Source organism: Conger conger, chromosome 14 (genome assembly GCF_963514075.1).
Source record: "Conger conger chromosome 14, fConCon1.1, whole genome shotgun sequence".
NCBI classification, from domain to species: Eukaryota; Metazoa; Chordata; class Actinopteri; order Anguilliformes; family Congridae; genus Conger; species Conger conger.
In genome coordinates this window covers 23,780,045-23,801,988 of record NC_083773.1, presented here as the reverse complement: position 1 = coordinate 23,801,988, position 21,944 = coordinate 23,780,045, and the positions used below count along the sequence as shown (strand labels likewise).

Sequence of the window (21,944 nt, the reverse complement as noted above, 5' to 3'; positions counted from 1 at the left end):
CATTGAGGTTAAGCCAGCGCTACCCTTAGGTGTGCTTATCTCATTGCACATTTAAGGGGTCAATGGCAAGAGCAAGAATCACAGAAATGAGTTGTGTAGGAGGTGCAGTGAGGTCATCAGGCATCACGGTGGCTCTTAATTCATAATAAACGTCTCCCGTCTCACTGAGAATCGGCTCGGTTCAAAGACAGGTGAGCCATGTAAAGCGAGGATGAACCACCTTTTCCTCCAGCTCCATTTCTTCTTTCTCCATCTGTCTGTCTTCCCTCTCTCCTATCCTCTCTTCTCATTAAATATTAAGGATTCAAGCTTTATTGACATGACGGGAGTTATCCAGTGTTGCCAAAGCATTTTAGAATATCAGTACGAGGATCCACATTAACACGATAAATAGAGTAAGTGCAAAATACAATTAAATTAATGTTAAAGTAATAATATATAGCACGTCCCTCTGCCAGAATGTATTAACAACAAACTGATAGGAGGATAGAAGGATAACAGAGGTTTTTTTCCGAGGTCTTCTCACTGTCCTCCATTTTGAGACGTTCTCCTGGGCTGTTCCTGCAGCGTGTCACTGCGACGCTCTGGGCTCGGTGCGGGATGACTGCGAGCAGATGTCCGGCCTGTGCTCCTGCAAGGCGGGGGTGAAGGGGGTGAAGTGTAACCTGTGTCCCGACGGCAGCCAGATGAACGCCAGCGGCTGTGATAACGGTAGGCCCCTCACATCAGCCTGACTCACCCTGCACTCACCTTTCTGCAGACCTTCCAGCCTGAAAAAGCTCTGCTCTGTGGCTCCAGCAGTGACTGACTTGCCATCGAGGGGTTTCATTCATTAACTGCTTGATGTGACCCTATTTTCCATGATTGTCTTTAAGTAAATTTGTCCTGGGTGATACCAATGTATCGGTGCATTTCCCTAAAAATAAGTTTTTACTTCCCTTTAAGTATTGCGATGACAGTTACGGTGTCCATTAGGAATCAAACCAACAGTGATTCACGACAATAATAATAATAATTAACAAGAATTATAATGACAAGACACAGTACTGTGATTTATTATAGATAGATTGGTCTCTTGGGGGAGAAGAGAGCATATTTCATTTTCCAAAAACTATTTTTTTTTTTCATTGCTGAGAAGGTTTTGTATTTGACAAATAAAATACTAGACCACCGTTCAGATAAAATAATTACCTGTAGAGCCAAATGCAAGTGAGACATCCAAAGCCTGCTAAGAACTGTGGCATGATCTCCAATATGTCTGGAACACCCTACCAGCTCATTCTCTTATAAAGCATCTTTGCTTAACGCAGTATAGTACAGTATAGTTTTACACGTGCCTCAGCCCTTTCGCTCAGTGCTGTATGTCAGCGCAGGGTCCAGTGAATAGCGGTGTGGGGGAACCAGGTGGGTTCTCAGCATGGAGCAGCCATGTTCCCTCCCCTGCAAGCGGATGATCCGTCGCGCTGGCCAAGCGATACCTCATTAAGTCACACAGCCAGGAGCTGACAGGAAGTCAAGTGTTTAATGAAGTCTGCAGTCCCTGCGCAGCTGATGGAGGCATGGGGGACAGGCCACAGACCATACCAACTGCCCTGACCCCCCCACTGCTCGGATGTAAGGGAGGCTGGGGTGGACCATTCTTAGCGGGGCGGGGGGGGGGGGTCATATACCTGTGTCTGTAAACACTGGATAAAGTGCTTTGACCACACAGCTGCTGTATCTTTTTTGTTTTGTTTTTTCTAGAATGTAGGACTTTGCCGTTGTACCCTTGAGCAAGGTACTTAACATGCGTTACTTCAGTATATAGCCAGCTGTATAAATGGATGTTATTTTATAAAAAATGCAAAAAGCTGTTTTAAGTTGCTCTGGATAAGAGTGTCTGCTAAATGCTGTAATTTATTGTAATGTAATACAAAAAGGCAGACATCATATAGTGCTGAATTCCTGAGCATCACATAGACAGATGAAAAAAAAAAAAAGGCCTGCTCTTTAAATTATGTAAGTGCACCTATTTATGACAAGGATGAAGTTTGATTGCCCGGACATCGGCGAGTTACAGAGGCTGTTGTTAGAGGTATCGGGATTAAAATTCCCTTCCAGTACTGTTTATAATATCCGCATGCACTTCAATAGTCTCATACTCTTTCAACATTCTCGTTCCTACTTTCAGTAGTTTTGTACTCTTTACAAAAATCCATTAGTCAAGTCAAGAGAGAACCTAATCGCGTGCATACTAAATGGCTGACATTATCATTATCGTTACACCTCTCCCCTTCAAGAACCTCTTCAAGCACCTACAGACATGTGGCGGTATAATAGCGATCATTTAACCGAATTTGTGAAACGTGACAGGGGAAAATGGAGCGTGGGGGTAAAAAAAACAAAGTGAAAAATGTGTCCTGTTCCTCATGGCCCATGACGAATGACTGTTTGAGGAACCGAACAGGAAGCGGTCAGGGGTAAAGCGCTCCCTGTCCTCCCCCAGGTCCCGATGCTCCCGCGTCCTGTGACGAGATGGAGTGCAAGTTTGGGGCCACCTGCGTGGAGGTCAACGGCCAGGCCCACTGCGAATGCCCCTCCCCCGACTGCGACGAGGCCAACAAGACCAAGGTCCGTCCGCCCCGCGCGACTCCTCCCTCATCAGTACATTTAAGCAGCTCCTACACAGACGTTAGTCATATTCGCCAAGGCCCATGGGGCTAAACACTTATTGATCTCACAAGAGGACATCAGATAATAAAATCATATAAAGAACTTGAGGACATATACAATCATTATTTGTACCTGTTTTTATTTATTTGGCAAGCATTCTCATTCAAAGTGAAGGGTGATATAGCGTGATACATTTAATAAACATCATACTGTAGGAACTAGGAACGATAAGATACAGATCAGCCAGAATTATACTGAAAAGACATAGAGCAGAGAGATGGCACTACTTAAATTATAATCATAACACCGTGTCAGACTGTTGCCCTTAACTGCCACATGTATCATAATAAAGTGAACTTAGAGTGAACAATTATCAATAAAAGCCACATTACTCTAAATCAGTGTTGCGGTGTTCATGTATTGAAGTTACTGCAGCTCTTGTGCTCTCGCTGTTTGCAGAAGACAGCATGTTAGGGGAGGGTTAGCTATGTGCGAGCAGCAGTGGAGTGATTTCACAGCTGCGTGGGGCTATACTGGGAGGTGGAGGGCAGGTGGGGGCAGTGTGTGAACATTGCGGGTCTGTGATCCAATCAGGTCTGTGGCTCTGACGGGGTGACCTACGCCGACCAATGCCAGCTGAAGACCATTGCCTGTCGCCAGGATATGGACATCACCGTGCAGCACCCGGGCCAGTGTTCAGGTGAGAACCTGCCCTCTCCTGGACAGGGTGTTATTAACACAGGGTTAAGACCAACGCGTGGCACAGGGATTCACGTTTCCCCTGGAAGGGAGCTGTTCAGGTTATTTGAAAGGGGAGTTTGGTACTAGTGCATAATGGATAATTAATTATGTCTCAACCCAGTTTACTTGATCTCATCTCCCTCCTTCATTTTATGGACTACATTGCCCAATATCATCTCTATTTGTTCAAGGCATACCAGGAAGTATTCTAACTAGCGCAGGTCTTCCTATATTGCCCAATAACTGTTTCAGTCTTGGGACTCACCAGAGAACCAGGGAAAAATTGCCTCAATATTAGGTATATTGTGTTCATTTCAATTAACTTAATCTTCGTAAGCTACCTGGTTTGGCTTATTCAGACGTACAATGTCATGAATTTTGTTGTGAAATTAAATATTGTTTAGAACATGCATTGGAGATTCTAAGATCGATATACTGTATATATTTTCAATTTCAGTGTAGTTATAATTATAAATTGCCTGCTAATTAGAGCAAGACTCCAAACTGTCCCCCGCCTCCTGTCGACCAGGAACACGTGAACGCTATTGATGCATTACAGCTCTCTGAAAGAACTGTAGTCCTGAGCAGTGGTCTAGTGTTCCTCCCTCTTAGCGGTGAAAGGGATTCATTAACAGATGATCCCCTCTCTGGTCCCAGTCCTTTACAGGATAGGCGGTTGTGTGAGAGTCAGGGCGAGGGCAACGTGATGAAAAGCGCCAAAGCATCATTTGACATTGAACACAGAAGTGCCTTTTCTGTTCCTTACAGGTGTCATTTTGTGTGAATCTGGCCTTTTATAAGCGTGAAAAGCCTTAAGCATCCAGGGACTTCTTGTCCAATCACGCTCTGTTCTAACCAGCAGTGTCACAACGTGCGCAATAAACATGGCTGCCATTGGGGGAAGGATTAAGAGGTAAACAGTAAACACTATTGAATTTGAGGGGTAGGGGATTACTTCCTTCAAATACAACTTTCAGTGGAAAAATGTACAGTTTGACAGGGGATTTTGAAAAAGAGGTGTGGGTAAAACTTTTTGAGATTTTGTGTGGGGGTCAAAAGGGATTTTGAGTGAATCATAAGCGTCTGGCGGCAGAGCGACAGAGATGTTTTTTGGCAGAAAGCTCGGTCTCTGAATCCCCCCGGGCGTCTCTCTTCCGCTCTCAGCACCTCGCTGCAGATTAGCGGTTTAGACGGAGACTCTGTGCAGAACATCCTTCAATCCGTTCACGTGTTCCTTCGCTTCCCGACCGCACCACCGAGCTGTCCTCAGCTCAGGACCAATGAGCACCGAGACTGGGTTCCCTCCCATGACGAGATCTTCCCGGGAGTGCTGGTGGGGGCCGGGGCCACGGATTCAGGGCCGGCAGCTCTCTGTGTCTGAGAACGGCGCTGAGACGCCCGTTCTTTGTGGAACGCCATGCCAGCTGTGGGTTCTTGGACCCGGGCCAGCACCAGGTGTTGAGCGGTTTGGTCACGCACCCTTAGCCCGTCTCCGTGTGCTGACAGATCAGACAAACTAAAACAGCGTGACACATTAATGATCCCGGCCGCACATAAACTATTTAAGTCCACGTAGAGCAGTCCCAAGGGTTTCTGGGGAAGGGCTCCTTGGAGTAGCCCCGATTACCAAATTTTCCTTTGTTTCCTCTGTGAAGCTTCTTTCTGACGGTGTCTCTGTAAAAATCGTTACACAAATAAAATGGAATTGAATTGAGATATGATACAGGAATCAATACTGAGAAGGTTGTGGATTGAGCAGTACTACCCATTTCTGCTGCCTTCTAAGGTAACAGAAAAAGATAGATGTGTTTATACTCTACCAGTGTATTAATAATCCAAACAGGTAGGCCTCGTGGGTAGGATCTGATCTAGTGTCTATGTGAAGCAAGCGCTGTCTATCTGTAGGTCTGGGTCTCAGATTCTCTGTGTCCCAGCATTTGAGTGGGTGATATCCACTCCAGACAAGGGAGGTCTCTCCCAAACTTATCCGTAATATACATTTTTTGGGCCATAGCGACCATGTCTGCCTTATGGAGAGACTGCTTTGAATAAGTTGACTGAAGGAAACATTTGCCAACAGTTGGCGGCATTTTCTGTTTCACATATGAGGGCTTCACCTATGCGTTAGCACGAATTGGCAGAGTGCATGCGAGCATATGGTACAACAGAGCTATGGAAGTGTTTATCTTCCAGTTTTTTCATCTCTGTTTCTGTACATTTTTGTCACTTGCCTCTCATTCTCTTCATGTTTTCTCTCCTTGTGCTCTCTCTCTCTCTCTCTCTCTCTCTCTCTCTCTGTCTCTCTGTCTGTTGGTCTCTCATTCACTACTCCTCTCTCTCAGTTTTTCTAAGTAACTGACTTCCAAAGATAGCTTGCTCCACATAAGCAGGTGACATTATTTCCCCCTACAATATGGCTGCCTGCCTCTTGGAGAATCAAATGCAGCATTAAACCCGATTAAGGAATGCTTCCGCCACACTGAACCTCCTGCCAGTTTCCTTTTTTGGCTCCCTCGCTCTCTCTCTCTATTTTGTATTTTTTTTAATAGCACGGTTCACGGCTGTCACGGAGACTGGCTCTGAGCTACCTGCGTCCTCCTGTCTGCGGCTGGGTTTGGACGTGACACTGCGCTCCTGACTGACAGGTGTAACCAAGGGGAAAACGTAGCAAGCGAATCAAAACAAATCCACTGCACGCGCTCTGATTCAGCCTCCCCCCCAGCCGAACACTACCAGCCCTCGCTCCCTGTCTGCCTTGCTCCACACTGAGGGCTCATTATATTATTGTTTTTTTTCAAGGTTGGGGGATTTCACACTCTGCTTCATCGCCCTGGTACCCACTGGTGCCGGTGCCGAGGCGTAGGCGAATGTGTCATTCCGGCAAATTCCCTAAAGCGGTAGAACAGACTGAAACTGCCGAAGAGGGGCAGGACGAGCTCCATCCAGGGTCATGTGACACACAGCTGAAGACGCAGTCACTCTTGCTAAGGCTTATCCATCCTGCCTAATCTCTCTGACCGAGCTGCTGAGGCATCCCCTCCAGTTCCCCCGCGGGTTGCCCCGGTTACGTTTCTTTTGATCCACCACTGCCTGGTGTGCTGCTTCTCTTGGACGGCAGGCTGGCGGCTCCCCGGGGCTCGCCCCCCGGGTGACGAGGAGGACCAGGGACCCTCCGGGTCGGGCAGACCGCGCTCCCAGCAACGGATGCTGCCACGCAGGGGGACGCGCTAAGTTCGGGGTCCTTTGAAGGCAGATTTTAAACCCCACTCTTTTTCCCCTTTCCTCTTTGTATCAGTCAGTCATCTCCGGAGACATCCGGCTGCTCCTGATTAAAGCCGGCTGGCAGGAGTGAAAAATTAAAATGTGTATAAATTATGCACACGTGTTCGCCTGAAGTGCAGCGGATCCTGGTTTCCTGCTGCACCCTGGGATTGCAGCGCCGGCTCCTTCCTTCATCTCTCCCAGATGAGGCGCGGTGCGCTGGCGTTTCTGCACCGTGCTTATCGGGATGTTCGCGTTTAATGCCCGTCGCTGCCTGGGAACGCTGTAGCTTATGTGTCTGTTCCCATTTCCCTCCTGCCGTTTTTGGGTCAAATGGATATGCAGTCGGTCTAAAGCAAATATGATTATATCACTGACGCAGTCAAGGTAAATAAACACTCAATGATCACTTTATTATGTACACCTGTACACCAGCTTGTTAACTCAAATATTTAATCAGCCAATCATCTAGCAGCAACTAAATGCATAAAGGCATGCATACATGGTCAAGAGGTTCAGCTGTTTTTCAATGTGATCAATGTGAAGAAATGTGATCTAAGTGACTTGGAATGATTGTTGGTGCCAGACAGGGTGGTTTGAATATCTCAGAAACTGCTAATCTCCACACGACAGTCCAGAGTTTTTGCAGAGAATGACGCGAAATAACCACAACAGTAGTATGCAGAAAAGCATCTCTGAACACACAATGTGTCAAACCTCTCAGTGGATAGGCTACAGCAGCAGAAGTCTAAGAAAAAAATATAATAAATACCTAATAAAGTGCCCACTGAGTGTAGTTGCTAAAGATGGCCAGATGTCAGTTGCTAATGAACTTCAAAAGGTGTTTCTTTTTTTAACCCATAAAAAAGTAAATGTAAGATCACAAACGTGATTGATTATAATGTTCTGGACTGAAATTTCTAATGCAGATATAACTATCGCAACTGAGTTCTAGAACACTGACTTTTCAATTTCAAAGGTTGTTTCTCTCCGGCAGAAAGTGATTTGACAGTGTTGTTGAGCAGTCAGCTCAGATACATGTCTTCAGTCAGCTATGTGAGTCGTCTCCTGGGGTTAGAAATGGGCGAAAGCAAATGGGAGGTGGAGGCTGATTAGACACTTCCATATGTCCTCACCCCCCCTTCATTCCCCCTCTCCCCCAGAGACCAGCCTGCCGCCTGGGCCGACAGCCAGTCCCACACCCTCCCCAACCGCCCCCTCCGTCATCCGACTCCCCACACCCCCCAATTTGCCCACGCCACACCTGAAGGAGGACAAGATGGAGCCGGAGGCAACCAAGGACCCCTCGCTGGTGGAGAACGCCCCACCAGAGAGGCCAGAAGAGCCCGAAACTCCCGCCCCCATCACCACCGAACAGCCCACCACCCCACCCGAGCAGCCCCACACCACACCCCCTCCGCCATCGACCACCCCTGGCCCCCGCACGACCACCCCCTTCGAGGAGTCTGGCAGCGGGGACCCCAGCGGTGACGACGATGCAGAGGGTAGCGGCGAAAAGGAGGCTAGCGGGGAGGAGCCTGTCGGTAATTCTGTCCTTCACTACATTTCCCAGCATGCCTCTGTTACTGAAATGGCCAGGTGGTCTGTGAGGAAAGTAATTATGCAATATGCATTGTATGCACTACACTACAGAGTGTATGCTTGTTTTTATATCAGTGCACTGAATTTTGCTCATCAGCGGGGAGCTTTGTGAGGAATTTAATTTTGGGTGACTATCTGATATTTTTAATTGGTTGTGATTTAAAAAGAACTGTGGAGTTTTATTTCACTGTCAAACACTATTTTGGACATTTCCTGGACTTGATTTCCTTGTCTTCTTGATAAACAGAAGGCAAAGTTGTGTTCAGTCTAACAAAAGTGTGCTTTGTCCTGTGGGTCCTTTTCTGCAGCATTATATCTGAAAGTAATTGGAACCTGTCTGCATTCTCTTCTCAAAGTTAAGGCTGAAGTGCAACTTTGATTGAATGGCAGCTCTAATCAGAGTAATTAGCGAAGTCAAGGAGGAAACGCATCAGAATTTGATTGAATGGCAATTCTAATCAGAGTAATTACGAAAGGAACTGTAAATATGAAGCAAATCAAAACACTCCTGTTTCCTCCTCAACTACATATCCAAATGTGTTGATCCCAAAGGTGGCTGCATCCCGCAGCGGTCTGAAAGTGCAGTTTGACACGCGACGGCTCGCCCTGTCTGTTCTGCAAGAAACATGTCCGCTTTGTGACGGGAGACGACGGCCGTCTGCTAAAGAGGCCTCTGTCGCCCGCGGGTCTTTCGCGAGGAGCGACGGCCCGTCTGCCACCGCCTCCCGCCGCCACGCCCCGCTCCCTCTGAGCGCGCCCCCCGTAAATCCCCCGCCGAGCGGGAAACGGACGCCCGGGGACATCGGCCCGCGCCCCTCGCCAAAGTCATTCACCACGCCTCGCGCCCGAGTCCTTGAAGACTTCCCTCCAGTGTTTATGGCTCATCCGCCGTTCCGCCACCGTTGCTGTTGTTTTTGAGGGCCGCTTTTAATCTTTGATGGAGTGCAATCTGCATCCCCCTCGGGGAGAGACGATAGAGCTCAGACGGTAGCAGAGTAGATAAAAGCGTTTCACTGTGCCAGCCAATCAGTGTGTTTGCGCTTAAAGCTGAGGATTTAGGGCAGCGGGGTGGTGTAGCGGTGATTAGTGTCCCCAGTTCTATTTCTAGGTGAGTCAACCTTGAACAAAGGACAAATTCGGTGAATTTGGTTGTTTCAACAGGTGATACGTCAAAGAGAACATCGGTTATTATGTACTATACTTGATAACCTGATGTGCTTCAGTAAAGCATCTAGCCGTGTAATATGCAGTATGATTTTATAAGTTTCACTGGATAAAAGTGTCCTAATGAAAAAAGATGTATTTTGTAATGTATGTATAAACAAATTTGCATGACATTGAGAGGAATTTAGCATTCTGTGTAGACTATTGTAATATTTCAATTGAACCATTTTAGTCTCTGAAATTAACAGTGATAAATATACACTCCATGACCACCTAATCAGGTAGACTTGTACACCAGCGTATATATTGCAAATATTCAGTCAGCCAATAATGTAGCAACAAAAAAAGCTTAAAAGCATGCAGACATGGTTCATATTTTATTCAGACCAAATGTCAGAATGCGGAAGAAATGTGATCGAAGTGACTTTGACCGTGGAATGATTGTTTCGAATATCTCAGAATCTGCTGATCTCCTGCGATTTTAACGCAAAACAGTCTCTAAAGTTTGCAGAGAATGGTGCGAAAAACAAAAAGGTGGCAAAAACGCCTTGTTAATGATAGAGGTCAGTGGAGAAGGGCCAGACTGGACAAAGCTGACAGGAAGGTGACAGCAATGCAAATAACCACATATTGCAACAGTGGTGTGCAGAAAAGTATCTCTGAACACGCAACATGTCAAACCTCTTAAGTGGATAGGCTACAGCAGCAGAAGACCAATAAGTCCAAAAATACCTAATAAAGTGCTCTCTGAGTGTATAGCATTCCAAAGAACATCTGTGATGTACATTTTTACACTGAGCAAAAAAAAAAAAAGTCCCAAAAAAATTGAAAGCACATTGTTCCTCTATTTCATTGTGGTATGCTTCAACCCCCCCCCCCCCTCCTTTATAAATGTCAGGCCAGGCTGATACTGGATATGGGTGAGAGTGAAGGCCCCGGGGGCCTTGGGCTGCATTGAGCAGTCCCGACACATACACGCTGTGTACACTCTCTGACAGCTTCTCCACCAGTCAGCTGCATCAGTGCCTACAGCCCCAGCCCCAGGCCTGGGGGCGGGCTCCATTTTGCGTCCGGTCCTTTGTTAACTTGCTCTGAATGAAGGAGTCCACTACTTGCCTGCATATAAATGTGAAGCAGTCGGGACAGAAACACTATCCCCCCACGTCCACCAGCAGTAGGTTAGAATAACAGGTGTAGGCATGTTCAGAGATATGTCTGTTCATTCAACCCCCGCTTTAAAAAATATATTTATCATGCTTTTTGTGGGGAAGTCAGCAGACTTTTCAACCCATGCAACATTAATGCTAGCCTTTTATGCAACGGTCTGTATGGAATATTCTGAAGCAATTCAGGTCGTTTGAGTGGCAGTATCACACCTGGTAATCAAACTGGCAACTTCAGGTTTACAAGCCCAGTTTCCAAACAATGTCCTACACTGCTATCCCCAATATGGGGTCCAATTCTAGCACCCTGAGAAAGAACTTCAGCTCCAAATGCCACAATGATGAAACAGTGGGTTTGTCAGGCTGCAGTTGGTCTTGGGTTGATCTTGGACTGATCTTGGTGTTGATCTTGGTGTTGATCTTGGATTGATCTTGGTGTTGATCTTGGGTTGATCTTGGATTGATCTTGGTGTTGATCTTGGTGTTGATCTTGGATTGATCTTGGTGTTGATCTTGGTGTTGATCTTGGCTTGATCTTGGTGTTGATCTTGGTGTTGATCTTGGTGCTGTTGTTGATGTGGAATTGTTAATCTTCTCCCCTTTCTGAAGACGAAGCCGGAGATGAGAGCACGCCACCTGACCCCAAGGTCCGCTCGTCCTGCGACAACAGTCCCTTTGGCTGCTGTCCCGACGGCATCACGCCCACCAGCGACCCGGACGGGAGCAACTGTCCGCGTAAGTGTCCCCTTTCTCCACATAAAGGACGTCAAACCAGTTGTGAACATGGGCGGGGCTCCTGCATTCTACTGTCCCTGGTGTAAAATCCAGTTATGAACAGCTTGAAATTACCAGCTACCAGCTGTTTCAAAACCTAGCTTGAGCCGGTCAAACCGCGTTGTGTATGGAGCTGGTCTGAACTGGTCAACCAGCTACCAGCTGTTTCAAAACCTAGCCTGAGCCGGTCAAACCGTGTTGTGTATGGAGCTGGCCTGAACTGCTCAACCAGCTACCACATCTTTCAAAACCTGTTTTGTTCAGCAGGAGTTTCCTTTCTCTTTAAGGTTCCAGACTCAACACCCCAGCCCCAGCACCCCCCCCCCCCCCCCCCCAAACTTGTTTACGGCCGTCTGTGACTTGTGAAGTGTGTACGCAGTGACCCCTGAGTTTCCTTTCCCCGCTCCGTGAAGGAGAAAGATGGATCATGACTTCAGGAGCCTCACTGTGTGAACACAAATTATCGCTGCCCTGTCCCAGGGGCGAAGAACAAAGCGGAAAATCCCCCACTGTGGGAATGAGAAGCGCTCTGCGTTTGATGCCTACAGCTGGCGTGAGCTGCTTTGGCAGCTTCTCCGAGCAGCAGGCAGACACCCACTTCCCTGGAAAAACTGGCACTTCAGAGTCCTTAGATACGTTATGAAGACAAACTGAGGAGAAAATGTTAATGTGTGATTTGTTTTTAACATACTGGTGGTTGTTAAACCCTGTCCTCCTCCAGTCCTCTGGATGTGAGGTGAAAAATTGTCCCTGACAGAGAGGTGTGGCCCAGGTGTGTGTGGTCCCCAGCACAGAGGTACAGAAATGTTAGGAAAGCTTTTTCTGTCTTTCTGAGGGGCTCGTAATATCCCGTATCAAACCCTACACCTCCACCCTCACCCCCTCCGCCGAAGTATTGGCCATCAGCATAGAAGGGGTCTGTCTGTTCTGTGGGCTGAATCCGGTGATGTCATCCTCTTTGTCCTCAAAGCCAAAGTCCCAAGATAGTAATTCAGCGCCCTTGGCATTTCTGAATGCCTTTCCAGTCACATCGTTTTTCCTTTTCGTTCTTTTTTTACTGCAAAATCTCAGCTGTCTTATTGTCCCTTTTTTAGCGATCTCAGATTTAAGTTGATGTTTGTCTGAGAGAAGAGAAAAAAAACAGCCCTTATCATACAAATGTGACCAGCTTCTGCCAGTCGCCCTTCTGAAGGATTAGGAGACAATTACCACTATCTTTCACGATAATCACACAAGCGTTCCTCCCGGTCCCGGTCTGGCCCAAACGGACGGCCCGTGATTGATTTGGGCAATTTGTTGAGCTGATTGTGGCCTGCGTGAAACCCAACATCAGACCCGCTCCTCACCCCTTCCTTTCCCCTTCTTCTCCTCTTGTTTTTTAGAAACTTTATTTCTCACTCCAGGTTTTTAATAAATAAGTGCCTACCCCCCACATCCATCCCCCCAGAGCAATGTTTGGGGTCGGAGGCAGTCTCTTATTGCAGGCTGTCGCCTAGACGCCCATTGAAAATAGACTGTCTGAAAGGGGCCTTTTTTTCTGGTAATAACGTCTGGGTTTTCTCTCTTGGCTAATCACACTGCTGTTCCTCCTTGTCTCTTGTGCGATTTTCTTTCTCTAACTGGACTCTCTCCTCTTAGCTCTCCGTGCCTCCTCTGGATTTTTGGAGGAGAGGGAGTCTGGTAAACTCCAGCCCATTTCGACCACCCCCCCCCTCCACTCGCCCTCAGTCATGGTCCACCCTCACTGCAGCGTACCCCCACCCTCCACTCACACGCACAAGCACAACAGCAAACCTGCCGAGTTTAACATCACGACTGCTCCATCAACTAACCCCTCCAGACTGCTCCTTCCTACCCAGTGACTGTCTGGACTTTGTTGGAGCGCTGTCTCTGGCGCCCCCTCCTGGTCCAAACTATAACTATAACCACAGTTGTGTACACCTGCGTTACAGCCACCGTGAAGTTCAGCGGATTCCTCCACCTGGACGAGGTGGAGGGCCAGGAGGTCTTCTACACCCCTGAGATGGAGGACCCCAAATCCGAGCTCTTTGGGGAGACCGCCCGGAGCATTGAGAGTGCTGTAAGTGTCTTCAGTTTCTGCCAAATACCGTGTTATAATATGTATCCCAGTAACAGTTACACATACTTCATGGAACAGGACACCATCAAATATAGCCTTTTTTTCTCTACCCTTTTATGGTCTGCTAGGTTTGAGGGCGTATTAGTTTCAATATCATTCTGAATCATCAGACAATCATTCTAATCAGGAATGCAGCTCTGCAGCTCTGTTGGACTGAGCTGTTTGTGAGGTCAGTAGGTTCACTGGGGGTCAGGCTCATATGTGGGGGTATGTATATGGAGCTGGGGGCCTGCCTCAGAGCCATCGGGGTTGAGCTGAAGCCTGTTTCCTTCGGCTCCGCCACCCTCAGCCAGCTGTGAGAGCTGATAAATGAAGTGTAGTTCCAGACCAGAGGGGTCACTGCGGTGCACGTGCAGCAGCCTTTGGCAAAGCTTTGTCGCCAAAACTCATTTTTAAAGGAGCTGGGAAGAAGATGAAGAGAGTGTATCAATGTGAAGCTTTTGTGTGTCACCCTCATTTATAGCCATTGAGTGGAGAGGCCTCCCACAGTGTATATCTGACTAGCTTACAAAAGATGTCCTCACAAGTGGGTGCACTTGAAATGAAGTGGGGCGGGTTTGGGGATAATACAACATGACACCCCCGCACCCCTGCACCCCCCACCCCTTCCGCTCCACTTGCCCCAAAATAAAACCAAAGAAGTCGACTGAATTCCCCCGTAATACAGCGGAAGAGCAGTCTGGAGGTGAAAAGGAGGTGCGACTGGGGAGTAGAGGAGGTGGGCCATGTTTTGGCAGGGTCCCAGCGTCAAACCATTTGTCCCCTAAACAGATCCCCCCTCCCACAGTGCTAGAAGTAGAGCCTCGGTTAAGCAAGACCGTCAACGTTAGCCGACACAAAATATCTGAGTTTCAGTAGAAAGGAAAAGTAGTCAGTGGGTATGCGCTGTATTAAGTAACTTGACATTTAAGCCGGCCGCCAAAAATGTGGCAGTTTAATTACTTCTGCGCCACTGTTAAATGTCAGTTTGCATGCTGGGACCCGACAGGCTTTTGGTACAGTGATTAGTGGTTCCACATCCCTCCTTGCGCCAACAGGACCATGTGATCCTGGATCAAATTGTGAACACAATATTGCACATGTATTTTTATCCTTCTTGTTTAATTTGTTGCACATTTGCATGTTTTTTCCATTGCTTACCTCTCTTTTTTCTCTCTCTCTCTCAGATGAATGAGCTGTTCCGAAAATCATCTGTTCACAAGGACTTCAAGAGTGTCCGGGTTCGGAATTTGGCACCCAGCAACTCCATCCTGGCGTTTGTGGAGGCCCACTTTGACCCAGGTAAAATGACTGGATAGACACAAACAAGTCCCGAAAATATTTCTCAGGTCTCTAACTACAAATACCATTAACTATGGGATTGATTGTATTTATGACATCACAAAATTCACTTGAGAAACAGTTTATGTATCTTTTATTTCTATATTCTATTTTTGGTTTATTATGTGTCCATTCCCAGCAATGGCTGTTGCCACGCAAGGTGGGGGGTGCTGAGTTTGTTGTCCATTGATTTTAAACCGCCTTGCATCAAAGTCTCCATCATGCTCAGAATAATTGGCTCTGTGCAGAGACGTTTCTGCAGCGGAGGGGTCTGTCAGGGCTCTCCACACTGGCTGCCATGATGGCCATCTGCGGTGACATGGGAGAGTCGCGCTCTCACTTTCCATCCACCGCTTTGTCCGAGAGGCGACTCACGCCGCTTTCAGCCTCCGGCTACTGATACAGCCTTCAGATAACCGGACCTTCGTCCTGGCCCACTTATCTGCAGTGCATTACTGTCCCAGACAGAGGGACTGCGCTTCCGTTTATGGCTGAAAGATTCACTGCTCTGTTGTAGCTACATGCTGGAGTAATACATTAATATGTATTAATGCTTCATGATATTTGTGGAGGCTCTATCACATACAGTTGTTAATACTCATGGCAAAGCTGGTTTTAAAACCCCAGAAAATTGTCCTTAATTATTTGATTGTCATTATGGAAATAGCAATTGTTTTTGAGTTTCATTGTATGACACCAGCTCTTAATTGGATAAATGTTTTTCCCCTTTATGTTTTAAAATACAGGAATTAAAATGGAGAAAAGTGAAAAGTGTGAGAAAATGGAAAAACATGACAGTAGTGTGTAAAGATTCAAATTTAACAAGCCAAACAAGACAAAAACCGGAATATAAATTGGGCAAAATATTAATTTGCTTATTACGTGAGGATTGTATGGGCCACTGGTTATTGAAGAAGGCCTGAATGAAATCCTTGAAGACCTGAACCTTTCCCCCGTAACTGAAGGCAAAAATGTTGTCCCTTCAACTTTTGCCAAGATCATTGTGTACACAGGGCCTACCATGGCTGGGGGTGAAAGATTGCTTTTGGGCCCTTCTCTGTTTCACCTTTGTGCTCCATGGTCCCTTCCCCAGACACCCGGTACACTGTGGAGGACATCGAGGGGGCTCTACTCAAACAGCTCAAGTCTGCCAAGGAGGCAGCCATAGTCGTGAAGAAGCCGGTGGAGGACCATATCCATTTCAATAACCACGGTAACCCACTGAGCCCTTCTGTTCTTCAGTCTTTTATTGTCCTGACCCTTTACAGCAGGGGTCTCTCGAAAGTCATGTCTTTCATCTCCATTCTAGCTCAGGTCTTAATGCATTAATTGGAGTCATTGTTTGGGTGAAAACTTCAAGAACCCGTTTATTCCACATTTTGAATGACCTGCTGGTTAAATAGCAGCTCCAGCAAAATTAGTCTATAATGGAATATTAGTTGCGTATTTTGATGAATGAATTTATAGTGACATTAATATTTATTGAACCTTCAACTGAAGAATGTTGAGTATTGAGAAGTTTTGACAACTCTGGTGGATTGAGTGTTTTGCGGGAACAAGCCATCCTCTCTCTCTCTTTTCTGTTAGGCCTCTCGACTGTTCCCTTTTTCACCACCACCACAATCACCATGGCCACGTCCACCGCGACAACGGCCCCGGCCCCCACCGCGCCCCTGACCACCACCCCCCCGGCCCCCACCGCGCCCTTGATCACCCGCCGGCCGGCCTCCACCAGCTGGCTGGGCACCACCCGCCGGCCCTCCAGTCGGCGCAGGACCACCACGGCTGCCCAAATGACCACGCCCCACGCCACCACCTCGCCCCCGCTCACCACCCCGCCGCCCAGGCCCAAGCTGGTGCCCACGCACCGCAAACCCTCGCTGCCCTGCGACTCGCACCCCTGCCAGCACGGCGGCACCTGTGAGGACGACGGCACCGACTTCTCCTGCATCTGCCCCGCGGGGTGGGGCGGGGCCGTGTGTGAGAAAGGTGGGTCCTCCCAGTCCTGACACCAAACCTGGAAGGGATATAGGCATAGACATAGCCAGCAATAATAACCATAGTAGTGCACTTATAGATAACACAGTGGTAGTATCTATCATATCATATCAGGGGGCGACATCGCTCAGGCAGTAAGAGCAGTCGTCTGGCAGTTGGGAGGGTTGCCGGTTCGATCCCCCGCCCGGGCTGTGTCGAAGTGTCCCTGAGCAAGACACCTAACCCCCAAATGCTCCTGACAAGCTGGTCGGTGCCTTGCATGGGAGCCATTCGCCGTCAGTGTGTGAGTGTGTGTATGAATGGGTGAATGAGAAGCATCAGTTGTACAGCGCTTTGGATAAAGGCGCTATATAAATGTCAGCCATTTACCATTTACCATATTAAAGCAATATGTAAGATGGAGGCTTTGTATGCTGCACTTAGTAGCAGCACACAGTAAGAAAGTGGTTACAAGCTCTATCCAGGCTTGGTATACAGTCCCCTCTCTCTAGTATTCCTCAGATCAAAGAGTTAATCGAAGTGCTAGTAGTCTGTCGTTTGTTACATTATATAGTTAAGGGCCCGAAACGCTCCTCAGCATTAATCATGAATCACCAAGTGCCAATCACGCTGCGGCGGGCGGGGCTGAGTGAGGGCGGAGACGGAGAATCTGATCAGACGCGTGATTAGGAGGAGAAAGAGATGTGAAGTGGCCTCATCAGACAGCTGCTGTTGGGAGGGTTTCCGACACATTCCTGAAAGCAACCCAGTACCAGAGGAAGCAGGAATCTCAGCGCCAGTGTGGGGAAACTAGCTTAGCTCATTAGCAGGAATTGTGCTAATGACTGACGAGGGATCAGCCACTGCATTCTCATCCACTTACAGCCGAAAAACGCTCATGCATGTGTGTGCGCACACATACACATAAATACGCACAAACACACACAAACACACACGCACACACTGTTTTTATTGGCTTATTGCAAATTAATATTTTATTTACATTACATTACATTATTGGCATTTGGCAGACGCTCTTATCCAGAGCGACGTACAACAAAGTGCATACCCATAACCAGAGATAAGTTCGCTGAAAGACCCTAGAGGGAAGTACAATTTCAACTGCTACCTGTACAAAGATAAGGACGAGGGCCAATTTTTTATTTTTTTTTGAACAAAGAAACAAACAAACAGAGCAAGTGACCAAACTTAACTATCCAAACACTGCTTACCTAGCCAACTAAAAATACCGATACACAAAGCAAGTCACTCTCTGGTACAGTATGGTACAGTACATGGTACGTGTTATTCATTACAGAGAAATGTGATGCTAATAAAGACTGTGTGGTCATGTGACTGGTCTGATGCTTGTCCTGGTGCTCACACCCCTCCCCCCCTCTTCCCGCAGTCATTAAGTACTTCATCCCGTCCTTCGGGGGGAAGTCCTACCTGGCTTTCACCACCATGAAGGCCTACCACACCGTGCGCATCGCCATGGAGTTCCGCTCCTCGGAGACCACCGGTCTCCTGCTCTTCAACGGTCAGAACGGCAAGAAGGACTTCCTGTCCCTGGCGCTGGTGTCGGGCTACGTGCAGCTCAGGTGAGTACAGAGAGAGTGGAGCCATGTTTGGGGATATGGGGCTGCACCTGTCCTAACAGCCGGTGCCAGCCTCCCTTCGTGTATACTGCACACTGATCCCTCTGTGACCACCTTCAGTACATCCTGCTTAGCTGGGTTTGAAACCGGGGAACTGTGGAGAAGCCAAGGAAGAATCTTTGTAATCATATCCTCAGGCAGTGGTAGGCAAGCTAATCTTGTAGGACAGGCTTGTTTTCTCAAGTACACACTGTGTGTGCAGGATGAGCACTGTAAGGGATGGTAAAGAATCTCAGTATACTTTAACATAACACAGTTCAGGTTAACACTAAACTTAACTGCATAATACAGTTACCTATGTGAGGTTATCACAAAACAGAATAATGCTGCATTATTAATTCCAGTCACATTTTGCATTTCACTGAAAGATGTATTCATTGCAACATTCACATTTATAAGTTTTATAAATGTGAGCCATTTATGGAACTGAGTTTCTTCAGTATTTTGAGCGGATAAAGTGGTGGCCCACGCGTGTCTCTCGTGGTCTCCTGACGTGGTTTCCTCTGGGCAGGTTCAACACGGGCTCGGGTACGGGCACGCTGCAGAGCAAGGTGGCGGTGCAGCCAGGCCGCTGGCACCACCTGGTGGTGACCCGGAACCGGCGCAGCGCTGTGCTCAGCGTGGACGCAGAGCTGCACATCGAGGGCAGCAGCCCGCCCGGAACCGAGGGTCTCAACCTGGACACGGACCTCTTCATCGGGGGCGTGCCAGAAGACATGACTCAGGAGTAAGGGCGCCTGTCCAATTACCATCTCTGTTTCTCCAGATGGAGCACCTCTCCGTGCGATCGGAATTTATTCCTTCAGTTCTGCTGTATGATTTGCAATTAAAAGGTGTGGGATATTGTCAATATGCCGTTGTGATGACCTGAGAGCTTTACGGTGGCTGGTATAGGAGCGTCCATGGCTTAACTCTGAAGTCGCTTTTACTGAAGCGTTAAGCCTCCATAGCACTCACTGTTCTTTTTGGACTGAAGTCCAGTCCCCACCAGACAAGGAAATGATATTTTAGGCATTTGTATGAGAAGTGCGGAGCAGAGGGGTGAAGTAATGGCCATTACTCTTTTAAAGGGCCGCGAAACTAAGCTGCATGTCCAACAGTGCGTGCGAGCCTTCAGAACATTACAGAGAGGCTGACTCACACTGCTACTCAGCTCTTCTGAAAGACTATAGAGTGGACTTTAATAGAGAATGTTCTGCTCTATGCACCACATATCCTGCCTTTCCAAAAATTGCCCTATTTAAAACACTGAGTGGGTATGCCTAATTAGTCCATGCTCGTGACTTTTAGTGTCTGGCATGCAAAACTATGGTGTATACAGTGTATGAATATTGCAGGATTACAGCAGTGGTTATAAACCTTTTTTTAACCCCTGTCTTAATCAGTCTTATACCAACACTGTGTATTCACTGACCTGTGTGCTTCAAGATAATATTGGATCACTTTGCTATCTAATTATATTTAAATTCAAGTGATGGTACACATGTATTCCCTTGTTTGTAAGTTTATCATGTGAGCACAAGAAGATGAACAGATAGCAAAAACTAATTATTAGAGAGAATTTAATAAAATCCAGCTTTGCTAAATTTATTCAGAATTCTCCCCAGAGAAGTTTCAAGAAGCCTGGTTTGGAAGTCAACGGTTTCTGATTCTCCTGATTAGAATTAATGAGCATATTAAAGCAGTTTTGGCCTTTAAGTAAAGTCAGGGCAGCTCTCTCTAATAGGTTTAAATAATTGTTCATTTTTTTGTCCTACGCCCCCAAACAACTAATTAAGCTAGTTTATCTTAATTAATAAATTATTAATTCAGTTAAATACTGATTTTAGCATTGCTAAAGGTCGAAAGTGCCCCATTACTTATGTCTTTCACAAGCACATTAAACACCTTAATGTGTTCCTTTAGGCTCTACCTGAAAAGTGATGACACATTATTACCTTAATTAATTGCTCACTTAAACTTAAATTAAGCTAGAGAAATAAGAATACACTGTTCATTCCTGGAGTAAGCAGGTGTTATACTGGGCAGTGGAGCATAATAGTTTGTGACTCAGGCAAGCAGCACAAAGGTTGTAGGTTTGATTGCCAGTGCTGTTGTTCCCCTGAGTGAGGTATTTAACCTGGATTGCTGTTTAAGTCCAGCTGTGTAAAAAGGTTGTATGTTAAAGGCCCACATGTATATATGCCTGTTCTTCAGCTTTTCATGCCATGCAGGTGCTTTCCATTTGTGTTCCACACTCCAATGCGAATGCAGATGTGTGTGGGGCCTTTATAAGGATTTAAACTGTGTAAGTTGCTCTGGATACGATATATAACCTGTGCACACAGCCCTCATTTGTGAATGGACTGACCTCTGACCTCTGACCTCTGCCCTCTGCCCTTTCCACAGTGTGAAGGAGCAGACCTCCGTCTCCACGGGCCTGGTGGGCTGCGTGCGCATGCTGGATGTCAATAACATGGTGTACAGCCTGCAGGAGAAGGGCGGTCATGTGCTGTACGGTTCTGCGGTGGGCGAGTGCGGCAACAACCCCTGCCTGCCCAACCCCTGCAGGAACGGGGCGTCCTGCCAGATCAAGGAGGCCGAGATGTTCCACTGCAAGTGTGTCCATGGCTTCTCAGGTGGGCCCATCCCTTCAGCTTCCACCTTTCTTCATCTTTCACTGAAGGAAAACTCAAAACCTGTGTGTGTACGTGCACATGTGCGTATGTCGTATATATATATATGTGTGTGTGTATATATAATAATATCAATAATCAGTCTGGCAGCTTGGGCTATCCACTTTGTCTGAATAGTACTTCAAATGAAGCAAGAGTTTAATTTCCAATCCTTTCTAGGTTGATTTGTTTTAAAATATTATTTTCAATTTCAATATTAGCCAAATTGAGGTGCTCTTTAAGATATGCCAGGCTGTCTAAATCAGTATAAATTGGGTTTTACGTTTTTTTTTTATATAGAAAGATTGAGTTAGAGTCTGGTGGTGGGTGCTTTTCCAACATGTAATCTGAAAACGAGCCAGATTTGACTGGGCAATGAATAAAATCCCACTTCTAAGAAACGTGTAATTAACAGAACCTAGACAGCGAGATGAAGTGTGAGTGGGAGAGAAAGTTCTCCATGTAACAGTTGTTGAAGGAGAGCTCAGTTAGCTGCAAAGTAAAAAAGCAAACAAAAGAAAACAAACTGGCAAAGAAATGAACATACTTTTTCAATAAATAGAAAGGTAAAAAAGAAACATTTTCTGAAAGAAAGAGCTGGGAAGATTGAAAGGGGGACTAATTTCACGGCGGAGAGCAGACGTGGTCTGCCGCCCAGCCCAGCCGTACAGAACGGCAACGCAGTGAGCCTTTGAAGGCTTCTGGAAATTTCCCTTGTGTTCACTTTGCACTGACTCACCAGCCCCTCTGATCGGTCACACTCGCTAATGAGGGCTTCAAAGAAAAGGGTGTTATAAAAAGAAGAGAACATGGTGTTACAGCTGTTCCAGGGAAGCAG

At 46.9% G+C, this 21,944-nt stretch overlaps 1 protein-coding gene across 1 annotated transcript in view; it reads left to right on the top strand.

Annotated features, from left to right (window-relative positions):
- LOC133110204 (agrin-like) overlaps window positions 1-21,944 on the top strand; it is a 219,270-nt gene that overhangs the window by 174,432 nt on the left and 22,894 nt on the right. Inside the window, exons 15-26 of the mRNA XM_061220136.1 lie at window positions 568-711; window positions 2,486-2,610; window positions 3,247-3,352; window positions 7,818-8,198; window positions 11,193-11,318; window positions 13,310-13,437; window positions 14,664-14,778; window positions 15,911-16,030; window positions 16,405-16,806; window positions 18,203-18,395; window positions 18,964-19,179; window positions 20,841-21,070. Of these exons, the coding sequence (XP_061076120.1) occupies window positions 568-711; window positions 2,486-2,610; window positions 3,247-3,352; window positions 7,818-8,198; window positions 11,193-11,318; window positions 13,310-13,437; window positions 14,664-14,778; window positions 15,911-16,030; window positions 16,405-16,806; window positions 18,203-18,395; window positions 18,964-19,179; window positions 20,841-21,070 (2,286 nt within the window). The remainder of the gene's footprint in view (window positions 1-567; window positions 712-2,485; window positions 2,611-3,246; window positions 3,353-7,817; window positions 8,199-11,192; window positions 11,319-13,309; window positions 13,438-14,663; window positions 14,779-15,910; window positions 16,031-16,404; window positions 16,807-18,202; window positions 18,396-18,963; window positions 19,180-20,840; window positions 21,071-21,944) is intronic.